Source organism: Salmo salar, chromosome 14 (assembly GCF_965601325.2).
Source record: "Salmo salar chromosome 14, fSalSal1, whole genome shotgun sequence".
Taxonomy (NCBI): Eukaryota; Metazoa; Chordata; class Actinopteri; order Salmoniformes; family Salmonidae; genus Salmo; species Salmo salar.
The window spans coordinates 87,764,770-87,779,201 of NC_138304.1; the positions used below are offsets into that span (position 1 = coordinate 87,764,770).

General features: G+C 40.0%; 1 protein-coding gene across 1 annotated transcript in view; it reads left to right on the plus strand.

The window, feature by feature from the left end:
* LOC106570400 (CUB and sushi domain-containing protein 3) overlaps positions 1-14,432 on the plus strand; it is a 738,870-nt gene that overhangs the window by 195,581 nt on the left and 528,857 nt on the right. Inside the window, exon 4 of the mRNA XM_082961236.1 lies at positions 10,725-10,919. Within this exon, the coding sequence (XP_082817362.1) occupies positions 10,725-10,919 (195 nt within the window). The remainder of the gene's footprint in view (positions 1-10,724; positions 10,920-14,432) is intronic.

Genomic DNA, 14,432 nt, shown 5'->3' on the forward strand with positions numbered 1-14,432 from the left:
TAAATGGCAAAATCATTTTCCTAACTCTTCCCACCTGTGAACACACACAAGAAACACTCATAATCAAACCACACCCCAAAACAAACTCAAGTTTGAATTCATTCATTCCCGCTAGCATTTCTTAATGAACCAAATCGAAATTGAGGCAAAATCAGGAAGTGCGATCACCTTTTAAGATTATCTCTTATTTTAGATTGTGACTCTCTACCGAATGCTATGGTTCATTATTTCTGGAGATTTTGTTTCTCAATCCAAGCAAATATCACATACATACCGTAGGCTGTAGTTGCATTCTAAATGGCATCCTATTACCTACATTTGACCAGGGCCCACAGAGCTCTGGTCAAAAGTAGTGTACTAAATAGAGAATATGGTGTCATTTGGGACACATACAGATTTCAGTTTAATCTACAATTGGACATTGATTTTCCGTGGTTCCATTTTTCCATCATCCATTCCTTTTCTTCTGTGCTCTCCGCTCTTTGGGTGGGTGGTTGCCTGGACTGCAGCAGAGCAGTCAGAGCTGTGAAGCAGATAAAACCTCTGGAACACGTTTAGGGGTTTACAAAACGCACTCCAAAGTACATCCAAGTTTACAAATGCAATCGATAGACCTCACATTAGCCAGCAGTCTGGACAGGAAGGCTGGAACATTGAGGAAAATACCCTGTCTGGCACCGTGGTGGGATGGAGAGTCCTGGCCAGGTCCTGGGTCTATGAGCCGCCTATCAGCCTATCAGAGAGCAGAGCTGTGGCAGTAAGATGAAGATGGATGACTACTGGAGGCTGGAACTAGCACTCTTCAGATAAGCATTCTCCAGAGAGGGACAGATAATTTGGCTGCTAAAGCCCCATCTCCCTTTGAAACACAATCAACCCCCAAGGTTGAATCTCTAGCACTCCAGCTACTGTATCCCTACTCCAGTGCATAGCTGTAGGCAGGCAGGCAGGCCAGACAAGAAAGCAGGAGAAAGTTGGCCGATTCGTCTTTTTAGAACACCAAGGGCACCATGAAGTTATTTATTTTACAATTATTTTTCCTGCGGTTAAGGCATGGTCCCTTTTGAGTCTTTCTGCCATTGCCAAAATGTCAAGAGCTGGTCATAAACTGCTAAAATAGTTGTGAATGTACTTTATGGTTTTGTCTTAGTACTATTCAGGGTAAATGATGACAAGAATATGGTTGTTTAAAGTCAAATATTGATGGTAGTATACCATTTTCAAGGTGTTGAGTAGTTCAGGCCCAGACTTTTCCATTTCTTTGTTGAGCTCTAAAACGGTCTCGTTCCCAATCTAAAGTAAACTTTGCGTATTCACTGGAGGCAGTGCTCGCATGAATACTTCTGCCATAGATGATAAATCTCTCTACACCTAATTTTCTACCTTGGGAGGGAGCTCAATTCATCTTTATGTCGTCTTTAATTTTACATTTGGAGAGATAAACTGCAGGTCTAGGAGATGTCAAAGAACTTAAACTACAATGGACTTCTTCCCTAAATTCTCCATCTTTGCATAGTTGAGCGGTTTGGCAAGTTTCTTCAAATACATTTCACTGCCTTTCAGTGACTGCCAGGCAGCCAACGAGTATAGTTCTGGTCAGAATGCCTTTTTAGAAACAGTGACTGTTTAATGATTAAATCGTGGGCATTTATTACATATTAATGCAACATACAGATTATGTTTTTGTTGCATAATACATACATAGCACCGGTGGTGGAAAAGTACCCAATTGTCATACTTGATTAAAAGTAACGATACCTTAATAGAAAATGAAAATGTCCCTCAGTAAAATTCTACCTGATCAAAAGGCTGGTGCCCTTGGTGTTCTAAAAAGACGAATCGGCCAACTTTCTCCTGCTTTCTTGTCTGGCCGGCCGGCCTGCCTGCCTGCCTATATATATATATTTTTATATTGAATGTTTAAAACATACAATATACTTGCAGTGAAATCGCTCAACAACTGCATCACATTAGTCATCTAACAGACTCCCATCCAGAGTGACACACAGAAGCAACCAGGGTCAACGCCCTGTTCAAGGGCACGTCGACAGATCTCCCACAAGGTCAAAAATGGGGATCCGAACCAGCGATCCATCAGCCACCGGCCCAAACTACCAACCGCCAGCCCTCCAAGATCCCCCCACAGTTCCCCAAGAGCTGCTCCTCAACCATCCGAGACCCTCCCACACAGTCGAAAATAATAAAATAATAAATAAAAATAAAAAATAAAAATAATTCCACCCACTTCCCCAATGCACTAACGACCGACAAATGAACAAAAGAGAAGAAAAAAAACAACAATACAAAAAACAACAAAGACATCAAGGACAAAAAACTTAACAGCAAGGCCAACTGAATATGTTTGAGTGCATGTATGGCACTATTTACCTGTGTGTGTGTCGGTGTATGTGCACATGTGTGCATTTGAATAAGAGTGTGTGTATATACATGTGTACAAACACCTGCACGGCATCAGCCTCAGGCAAACCAGCATTAGCTGTAAAAACACTGCCCCTCACAGTGTCATTCAAATGTACTTTTAGTTATGTTTTATTCTGACTTTATATTTTATACTTTTATCTTTGACCGTCATTCTATCCATTTTTGAAAGAAAAGCAATTTTTTTGTCCATTAAAATAACATAAAATTTATCAGAAATACAGTGTAGACATTGTTAATGTTGTAAATGACTATTGCAACCATCACTCCTGTGTTCCAATGACACTTTGTGTTAGCTAATTCATGTTTATCATTTTAAAAGTCTAATTGATCATTAGAAAACCCTTTTGCAATGTTAGCACAGCTGAAAACTGTTGTTCTAATTAATGAAGCAATACAACTTCTTTAGACTAGTTGAGTATCTAGAGCATCAGCGTTTGTGGGTTCGATTACAGGCTCAAACTGACCAGAAACAAATAACTTTCTTTTGAAACTCATCAGTCTATTCTTGTTTGGAGAAATGAAGGCTATTCCATGTGAGAAATTGCCAAGAAACTGAAGATCTCGTATAACGCTGTGTACTACTCCCTTCACAGAACAGCGCAAACTAGCTCTAACCAGAATAGAAAGAGGAGTGGGAGGCCCCGGTGCCTTACTGAGCAAGAGGACAAGTACATTAGAGTGTCTAGTTTGAGAAATAGATGCCTCACAAGTCCTCAACTGGCAGCTTTAGTAAATACTACCTGGAAAACACCAATCTCAACGTCAACAGTCAAGTGGCGACTCCGGGATGCTGGCCTTCTAGGCAAAGTTCCTCTGTCCAGTGTCAGTGTTCTTTTGCCCATCTTAATCTTTTCTTTTTATTTGCCAGCCTGAGATATGGCTTTTTCTTTGCAACTCTGCCTAGAAGGCCAGCATCCTGGAGTTGCCTCTTGACTGTTGATGTTGAGACTGGTGTTTTGCGGGTGGCAAGAATTGTATATAATCATTTTAGCTGAAAAGCACGGAGTCCTGATTCTTGCGTCGTTTTATTTATCAACTCATACACCCTGTACCATGGAATCGGTACATCAAAAATCTCTTCCCAACTATTTTGCAATCTGTATGGCACAGCTGTCAACATCCTGGTCCTCAAATGAAACTGGTATACTTTCCTATTTATGCTATTTTTATTCCTCCGCCAGTTTTGATCCTTTATATTGGGCAGACAGACCAGTTCCCTACCTCCTCCCGCTGCCACCTGCCTCCTCAATTTTTGTGGTAATGCTGTAATCAATTGGTTATACTCTTGGATTGAGCAGACCTTCCCATACATTTCTGATAACTCCATGAAAGACATAACTCTACCATTCCAATTTACAATATAATTTAAAAACAAAATACCCTTTTCAAACATCTTTCCCATAAATACAGGTTTTTTATCAACCAGCACATTTGAGCTTAGCCATAATATTTCTTCTAATATTTGTTATATCCTTTCAGGGGTATGAAATTTAAATTGTAGCCAGCTCTGCAAGGCTTGTTTGAAAAAGAGAGATACTTTGAAAAAAGTATAATTTTCAGTTAATCGAAAATTAGACATGGCATTCTGCACAAAGGCAAAAAGGCAATTTGTAAACATTGTGGAGAGCTCATTTATATCTTTTGTTTTATGAATGCCAAGTATGTCTACTTCACCGTCAACCCATTTTAAACTGCAGGGTAATGTAAAAGTTGTATTTTTTAAAGATCCAATATGTAATATTGTACACTTAATTCATAATTAGTTTTTAGTACAGAGAGTCCAGAAAAGTTATCTAGATCTTTAATGAGACATTGCAGGGATCTAGCTTGCGGACTTAATATAAAACTTGAGTCATCGGCATACATGGACACCTTTGTTTTTAAGCCTCTAATCCTTTAATGTTGTTATTTGATCTGATTTTAATAGCTAGCATTTCAATGGCCATAACGAATAGATATGGTGACAACACCTCTTGACAATTCAAAACTCTCTGAGAAGTAGCCGCTTTTTACTCTCACCTAAGGATGTTAAATATTACCTTTACACATTTTATAAGAGAATCACCGAAATTGAAAAAATCCATGCATTTATGAATACAATCCAGTCTTACTTTATCAAAGGCCTTTTCGAAATCCACTTTAAATATTCGGCCTGGCTTCTTAGACATTTCATGATGTTAATAGCCTCTAAAAGTTATTTGTCAGTAATTTGGCCTTCGCAGGAATCTTTCTGTACATTTATACATTTTCTATTTATTTTATTATTTGGAAAGAATTCCTTACAGTAATCATCATTCAGTTGGTGAGGATGAGATGGTAAATAGAACATCTGCTTAAAATATGTAGCTTCCTCTTCAGTAATGAGTTTCTGCAAATTCTTTTTGTTAGAGTTCCTGTCTTTGAGATTCAGGAAGAATTTGGTGCATTTTTATCCATATTCCATCCAGTTTGCTTTATTTTTGTAATAGATTGCATTAGATTGTTCTTGAATCAGTTCCTCCAGTTCTTATTGTTTTTCCTCTAACATATTTTGTATCTCCGTAGTATCGTTTTTATTGCTATCTATCTGTACTATTAGTTCATGGATTTCCCTTGTTAGTCTTGTCTCTTTAGCCAGAAACTGCTTTTTTATTATTGATGAATATTGAATTGAATGACCTCTGAAGGTACATTTAAAGATATCCCAAGCAATAAGGGGATTTGCTGAACCTATATTATACTGGAAAAATTCAGTTATAAATTATTTTGTCTTCGTTAAAAATGAATTGTCCTCCAGTAAACTTTGATAAACTGTCCAATATCCCTGTCCACTTGGAAATTCTATTATTTGAAGGCCAATTAGATGATGATCCGATCGCATTCTGTCTCCTGTTAAAACTGTTTTAACCTTTGATGCAAGAGAGAAAGAGACAAGAAAGTAGTCAAGACGACTAGCTTGATTAAGTCTCCTCCATGTATATCTCACTTGGTCAGGATTTTTTAGTCTCCAAATATCCACTATTTCTAATGTGTCCATAATATTTGTGATTTCCTTAAGGACACGGTGATAATAGTTTGTGGAGTTATTTCCTTTACTGTCCATTGAGGTACTTAACACAGTGTTAGTCTACCACCATAATGATTTGATCATTTGTAAATTCAATATTCAATATTACAATTCAATAAATTGTAATAAATATTTTCGAAGAAGTATGGATCATCCTGATTTGGACCATAAAGATTAATGAGCCAAATCCCTTTTTCGTCCACTTTCATATTCAAAAAAATCCACCTTCCTTGCGAATCATTCTTGACTATTTACAAATTCCGATCGAAATGTATATTAGTTAATATCATCACACCTTTTGAGTTCCTTTGTCCATGATAGAAAATTATTTCACCACCCCATTCCTTTTTCCACGCAACTTCATCAAGGATGTAGAATGAGTTTCCTGTAAACAGTATATGTTATATTCCTTTTCTTTTAGCCATCTAAAGACTGATCTTTATTTAAAAGTATTTGTTTTAAAATATACTTAAGTATCAAACGTAAATGTAATTACTAAAAGTATAAATGATTTCAAATTCCTTATATTAAGCAAACCAGACTGCACCATTTTGTTGTTTTTAAAATGTACGGATAGCCAGAGGCACACTCCAACATTCAGACATAATTTACAAATGAAGCCAGTGTGTTTAGTGAGTCCGCCAGATCAGAGGCAGTAGGGATGACCAGGGATGTTAGTTTGATAAGTGCATGATTTGATCATTTTCTTGTCCTGCTAAGCATTCAAAATGTAACGAGTAGTTTTGGGTGTTAAGGAAAAGGAAAATGTATGGAGTAAAAAGTACAATATTTTCTTAAGGAATGTAGTGAAGTAAAAGTAAAAGTAGTCAAATATATAAACAGTAAAGTAAAGTACAGATACCCCCAACAACTACTTAAGTAGTACTTTAAAGTATTTTAACTTTAGTACTTTACACCACTGCATAGCACATAGTCTGGTGAATTATCTAAAGTTGTGTTAAAGGATGTAAAGTCCCCTTTCCATGTGACAGAAAAGTTTATGTCTACTTACTTTTTGATCCTAGAACAGACTCATCCAATATGAAAATATTAATATTATGCTCTCTGGAAAATAGTATTTTGTAGAATAAACCCAAAGGCTGCTGTATTTCTCCTCATTTAAATTGCTCTGAGGCCCATCTCTATGTCACACACACACACAGACACACACACACACACACACACACAGGCATGCACACACACACACACACACACACACACACACACACACACACACACACACACACACAGCACACACACACACACACACACACACACACACACACACACACACACACACACACACACAAACACACAAACACACACAGTGTCAGAGGTGAGGCAGGGCCACTGTTAAAGCTCTCAGGCACGTTTGTTTGTCACGCTAGTTTATCTACCCAGACGAGAAGATTTGTGACCTTTATCAAATCCCACCTGAAGTTTTTCTTCAAGTGTATGGTTTTCTATTTGTGAATTATAAACTAAATGCATCACTAACTTCTTCACAGAGCTAGAGGACCGTGTGTGTCAGTTATTTTTTTGTTTTCTCTCTCTCCCCCCCTCTCTCTCTCTCTCTCTTTCTCTATTTCTTTCTCTTTCTCTCTTTCTCTCTCTTTCCCACAGTCTTTCCCTCTCTCTCTCTCTTATCCTCTCTCTCTGTGTCAGTTTATTTCTTTCATTTTCTCTCCATTGATATCCCTGTGGTTTAAATAGACCATTGAAACCGTAGTAGACAATGGTAGTCATTCAGAACCGTGATATCAATAACCCTAGTTGACAATGGTAGTCATTCAGAACCGTGATATCAATAACCCTAGTTGACAATGGTAGTCATTCAGAACCGTGATATCAATAACCCTATTTGACAATGGTAGTCATTCAGAACCGTGATATCAATAACCCTAGTTGACAATGGTAGTCATTCAGAACCGTGATATCAATAACCCTAGTTGACAATGGTAGTCATTCAGAACCATGATATCAATAACCCTAGCTGACAATGGTAGTCATTCAGAATCATGATATCAAAAACCCTCGTAGACAAGAGTAATATTTCAGAACCATGATATCAATAACCCTAGTAGACAATAGAAGTATTTCAGGACCATGATGTTAATAACCCTAGTAGACAATGGTAGTCATTCAGAACCATGATATCAATAACCCTAGTAGACAATTTTAGTCATTTTGAAACATGATATCAATATCTCTAGTAGACAATGGTAGTCATTCAGGACCATGATATTAATAACCCTAGATAAAATGGTAGTCATTCAGAACCATAAATTCAATAATCCTAGTAGACAATGGTAGTCATTAGGAACCATGATATCAAAAACCCTCGTAGACAATAGTAATATTTCAGAACCATGATATTAATAACCCTAGTAGACAATTGTAGTCATTCAGAACCATGATATCAATAACCCCAGTAGACAATGGTAGTATTTTACAACCATGGTATAAATAACCCTAGTAGACAATGGTAGTAATTCAGGACCATGATATTAATAACCCTAGATAAAATGGTAGTCATTCAGAACCGTGATATCAATAACCCTAGCAAACAATGGTAGTTATTTAGAACCATGATATCAGTAACCCAAGTAGACAATGGTAGTCATTCAGAACCTAGATATCAATAACCCTAGTAAACAATAGAAGTATTTCAGAACCATGATGTTAATAACCCTAGTAGACAATGGTTGTCATTCAGGACCATGATATCAATAACCCTAGTAGACAATTGAAGTCATTCAGAACCATGATATCAATATCTCTAGTAAAAATGGTAGTCATTCAGAACCATAAATTCAATAATCCTAGTAGACAATGGTAGTCATTCAGAACCATATCAAAAACCCTCGTAGACAATAGTAATATTTCAGAACCATGATATCAATAACCCTAGTAGACAATTGTAGTCATTCAGAACCATGATATCAATAACCCTAGTAGACAATTTTAGTCATTTTGAAACATGATATCAATATCTCTAGTAGACAATGGTAGTCATTCAGAACCATAATGTCAATAACCCTAGCAGACAATTGTAGTCATTCAGAGTCATGACATCAATAACCCCAGTAGACAATGGTAGTCATTCAGAACCATGATATCAAAAATCCTCATAGACAATAGTAATATTTCAAAACCATGATATTAATAACCCTAGCGGACAATGGTAGTAATTCAGGACCATGATATCAATAACCCTCATAAAAATGGTAGTCATTCAGCATTCAGAACCATGATATCAATAACCCCAGTTGGCAATGGGAGTCATTCAGATGAATGATATCAATAACCCTAGTAGACAATGGTAGTCTTTTATAACAATGATTTAAATATCCCTAGCAGACAATGATAGTCATTCATAACCATGATACCAATAACCCTAATAGACAATGGTAGTATTTTACAACCATGATATCAATATCTCTAGTAGATAATGGTTGTCATTCAGAATCATGATATCAATAACCCCAGTAGAGAATGGAAGTCATTCAGAACCATGATATCAATAACCTGGCTAAAAATGGTAGTCATTTAGATCCATTATATCAATAATCCTAGTAAAAATCGTAGCCATTCAGAACCATGGTATAAATAACCATTGTAGACAATGGTTGTCATTCAGAACCATAATATAAATATCCCTAGTCGACAATGGTAGTCATTCAGAACCATGATATAAATATCCCTATTCATCAATGGAAGTCATTCTAATAAAACAGAAGAGGTCACAATTGGAGCTGTTGCAAATTGTGCTGCAGTTACTACCTCATGCCCATGAGCTCTTGAGCCCATCCACCACTAAGCCAACACACACACTAACCGACACACTCAGACGCACGCACATACACACTCACACCCTTTAGGTATATGAGACTAATGATGATCTCCCGTTGTTAAAAAGGAAGACACACGCTGGCTATTAGCCTAATGAGTCTGTTTTCATTCAGGCTATTTTACAACATCAGGACCAAGGTAATTAGCACTATTAAATTAATAAAGTTGGCACGCCGATACCTGCAGACATCATGTCTGTCACTGTGTGTGTCCCTCGGCTAACTGTGTGTGTACAGTATGTGTGTGTGTGTCTGTGTGTATTACGTAGAAAGACCATGTTCCCTCCCCCTGGCAGTGTGAAGAGAAGGAACAGACACTTTCTTCTTTGCCCCAAAGCCTTGCTCTAAAGTCACAGAAAAGAGGATTCCAGTATGTTCTGACTGATTTCAAGATAGTATCCTCCATGATCAGACACACTTTTACTATTCCCCTCTTTCTTATTCCCAGTGTTCACAATGTGTTTTATTGGTAATAAGAGTCATTTCCCAGCAAATCCACTGAGAACTGTTCGCCTGAGCATTAGTTGGCTGGCTGACACACTGGAATATAATGGGAGCAACCAGCGATGGATAGCTGTACTTCTATTGGTCTACTCTGGCAATCCTCTCTCTCTCTCGCTCTCTGTCTTTCGCTCTCTCTCTCTCTCTCTCTCTCTCTCTCTCTCTCTCTATATATATATATATATATATTACTATATATATCTCACTCACTCTTTCTGTGTCTCTCTCTTCTCTCTATATATATATATCACTCTCTCTTTCTCTCTCTCACTCTCTCTAGATCTTTCCCTCTCTCTCTCACTCACTCACTCTTTTTCTTTCTCTGTCTCTATCTCTAACTCTCTGAATCATATATATCTCTTCTTCCTGTCTCAGTATCTTCTCTATCTTTTTTACTCTTTTTTCACTCAAATACTGCACACATCTCTCATTTTTCTACAGTATCTTCTTTCTCAGCCAGTATATGGTTATCTTGTCTTGCTCTCCCAGCATGAAGCTAAAGCTGAACCCAACCCTCCCAGCACAATGTGAATGCCCTTGGCTGTTTCCACTGTGTCCCTACCTTCAGATGTGCAGTCAGGTTCCATGTGAATGCAGCACTGAACTGCATGTAATGGCAGTGAGGGAGCCGCTGCCATTTTCCGCCTGGCTTGATACTCAGTTGAGTTGAGAAACATGAGAAAGAAGGAGGGATGGAGAGAGAAAGAGGGGGAGAGAACGAGGTAAGGAGGGAGGGAGAGAAAGTAGGGGAGAGAGAAAGATAAGTAAACGGAGAGAACGAAGGGAGGGGGAGAGAAGCAGAGAAAACCAACCATGTTTAATTTCTTACACAACCGGGTACTTAATGTGTGCATAACGACTGTCTCCCCTCTTGTCCCCATCAGAACTGCAGATCAGTGCCTGTGGAAACCCCGGGGTACCTCCCAAAGGCATCCTGGTCGGGACACGCTTTAACGTGGGGGACAAGATCCACTACAGCTGTGTAACTGGGTACGTCCTGGACGGGCACCCCCAGCTCACCTGTGTCACCAATGCGGAGAAGGGTGCTGTGTGGGACTTCCCTGTGCCCATCTGCAGAGGTGAGAGTCCATGCCCTGGCCTGTTATGTGTGTGTGTGTGTGTGTGTGTGTGTGTGTGTGTGTGTGTGTGTGTGTGTGTGTGTGTGTGTGTGTGTGTGTGTGTGTGTGTGTGTGTGTGTGTGTGTGTGTGTGTGTGTGTGTGTGTGTGTGTGTGTGTCATAATGTCAGTGACAGCTGCATGCTAACGTTATGGGAGTGTGTCTGTAGAGATAGTAGGCTGTGTGTATGGCAGATGTGTAATACATTTGTCCAAATGTGGTTGTGTTTCCTTTGCTTCTGTGGGTGTTCATCTGTGAAAGTTTCTGTGTGCATGTCTGTGTCCCTTTTGTGTTTTTGTGTAACCTTTTGATGAGGAGAAAATGTGTGGGTGTGAGAGGGAGAGAGAGTGAGAGAGAGAGACAAGGAGTACATGCATGTGCGTGGCCAGGTATCTGTCAGGGTTTTGCACACCGTAAGAGAGCGTTCTGACTATGTACACCATCCTATCATCTGGATAGTCCCAGAGTGGATAGTTTTATGAGTTTTGAAAAATGTTCAAACAGTTTATTGGTAACATTTTCCAGTATGTGAGAACTCATACACTACATGACCAAGAGTATGTGAACACCTGCTCTTCAGACATCTCATTCCAAAACCATGGGCATTAATATGGAGTTGGTCCCCTCTTTGCTGCTATAACAGACTCCGCTCAACTGAGAAGGCTTTCCACTAGACGTTGGAACATTGCTGCAGAGACTTGCTTACATTCAGCCACAAGGGCATTAGTGAGGTCAGGCACTGATGTTGGGCAATTAGGCCTGGCTCGCAGTTCATCCCAAAGGTGTTCAATCGGGTTGAGCTCAGAGCTATGTGCAGGCCAGTCAAGTTCTTACACACCGATCTCGACAAACTATTATTGTATATATTTTTTTTGCCACTTTTACCCCTTTTCGTGATATCCAATTGGTAGTTTGTCTTGTCCCATCGCTGCAACTCCCCTACCGACTCAGGAGAGGCGAAGGTCGGGAGCCATGCGTCCTCCAAAACACAACCCTGCCAAGCGGCACTGCTTCTTGACACACTGCTCACTTAACCCAGAAGCCAGCTGCACCAATGTGTTGGAGGAAACACCGTCCAGCTGGCGACCGAAGTCAGCTTGCAGGCGCCCAGCCCGCCACAAGGAGTCGCTAGAGCGCGGTGGGACAAGGAAATCCCGGCCGGCCAAACCCTCCCTTAACCTGGACCACACTGAGTAAGTAGTGCCCCTCCTCATAGGTCTTCCAGTCTGGGATCGAACTGCGATGCAGTGCCTTACACCGCTATGACACTCGGGAGGCCACTCGACAAACTATTTCTGTATGAACTTCGCTTGCACAGGGGCATTGTCATGCTGAAGCAGGAAAGGGCCTTCCCCAAACTGTTGCCACAATGTTGGAAGCACGGAATCATCTACAATGTCATTGTATGCTGTAGCATTAAGATTTCCCTTCACTGGAACTAAGGGGCCTAGCACAAAACATGAAAAACAGCCCCAGACCATTATTCCTCCTCCACCAAACTTTACAGTTGGCGCTATGCAGCATTCCTCTGGCATCCGCCAAACCCAGATTCACCCATCAGACTGTCAGATGGTGAAGTGTGATTTATCACTCCAGAGAGCACGTTTACACTGCTTCAGAGTCCAATGGCGGTGAGCTATACAAATCAAATCAAACTTTATTTGTCACATGCGCCGAATACTATAAGTGTAGACTTTACTGTGAAATGCTTACTTACAAGCCCTTAACCAACAGTGCAGTTAAAGAAGAACATATTTATCCAGTAAACTAAAATAAAAAGTAATAATAAAAAGTAACACACTAAGAATAACAATAACAATAACGAGGCTATATACAGGGGGCACCGGTACCGAGTCAGTGTGTGGGGGTACAGGTTAGTTGAGTTAATTTGTACATGTAAGTGTGGGTGAAGTGACTATGCAAAGATAATTAACAGCGAGTAGCAGCAGTGTACAAAAGGGGGGGGGGGTCAATGTAAATTGTCCGGAGGTGATTTTATTAATTGTTTAGCAGTCTTATGGCTTGGGGGTAGAAGCTGTTGAGGAGCCTTTTGGTCCTAGACTTGGTAGCAGAGAAAACAATCTATAACTTGGGTGACTGGAGTCTCTGACAATTTTATGGGCTTTCCTCTGACACCACTTATTATATAGGTCCTGGATGGCAGGAAGCTTGGCCCCAGTGATGTACTGGGCTGTTCGCACTACCCACTGTAGCGCCTTATGGTCAAATGCCGTGCAGTTGCCATACCAGGCGGTGATGCACTTATTGATGAAGCTGATGACTGAGGTGGTGTAGTCCTCAATGCCATTGGATGAATCCCGGAACATATTCCAGTCTGTGCTAGCAAAACTGTCCTGTAGTGTAGCATCCGCGTCATCTGACCACTTCCGTATTGAGTGAGTCACTGGTACTTTCTGCTTTAGTTTTTGCTTGTAAACAGGAATCAGGAGGGTAGAATTATGGTCAGATTTGCCAAATGGAGGGCGGGAGAGAGCTTTGTATGCATCTCTGTGTGTGGAGTAAAGGTGGTCTAGGATTTTTTTTCTCTGGTTGTACATGTGACATGCTGGTAAAAAATTTGGTAAAACCGATTTAAGTTCGCCTGCATTAAAGTCCCTGGCTACTAGGAGCGCCGCCTTCTAGGTCAGCATTTTGTTCTTTGCTTATGGCTTTATAGAGTTGGTTGAGAGCGGTCTTAGTGCCAGCTTCGTTCTGTGGTGGTAAATAGACAGCTACGAATAACATAGATGAGATCTCTCTTGGTAGATAGTGTGGTCTACAGCATATCATAAGGTACTCTACCTCAGGTGAGCAATACCTCAAGACTTCTTAAATATTAGATATCGCGCACCAGCTGTTATTGACAAATAGACACACATCATCTTACCAGAGGTAGCGTCTCTGTTCTGCCGGTGCATGGAAAATCCCACTAGCTCTATATTGTCCGTATCGTCGTTCAGCCACGTCTCGGTGAAACATAAGATGTTACAGTTTTTAATGTCCCGTTGGTAGGATAATCTTAAACGTAGGTCATCAATTTTATTTTCCAATGATTGCACGTTAGCAAGAAGAACGGATGGCAGTGGGAGTTTACTCACTCACCTACGGATTCTCAGAAGGCCGCCCGATCTGCATCCCCTTTTCCTGCATCTTTTCTTCATGCAAAAGGGGGGGATCTGGGCCTGTTCCAGTGAAAGCAGGATGTCCTTCTTGTCAACTCGTTAATGAAAAAGTTTCTTCCAGTCCGCGGTGAGTAATTGTTTTTCAGATGTCCAGAAGTTATTTTCGGCCATAAGAGACGGTAGCAGCAACATTATGTACACAATAAGTAAAAAAATAAGTTACAGAAAATGCAAAAAAACTAACAAAATAGCACAATTGGTTGGGAGAACGTAAAACGTCAGCCATGTTCTTTGGCGCCATCTTTCCACCTCTGCAGCCGTGCTTGGCATTGCGCATGGTGATCTTAGGCTTG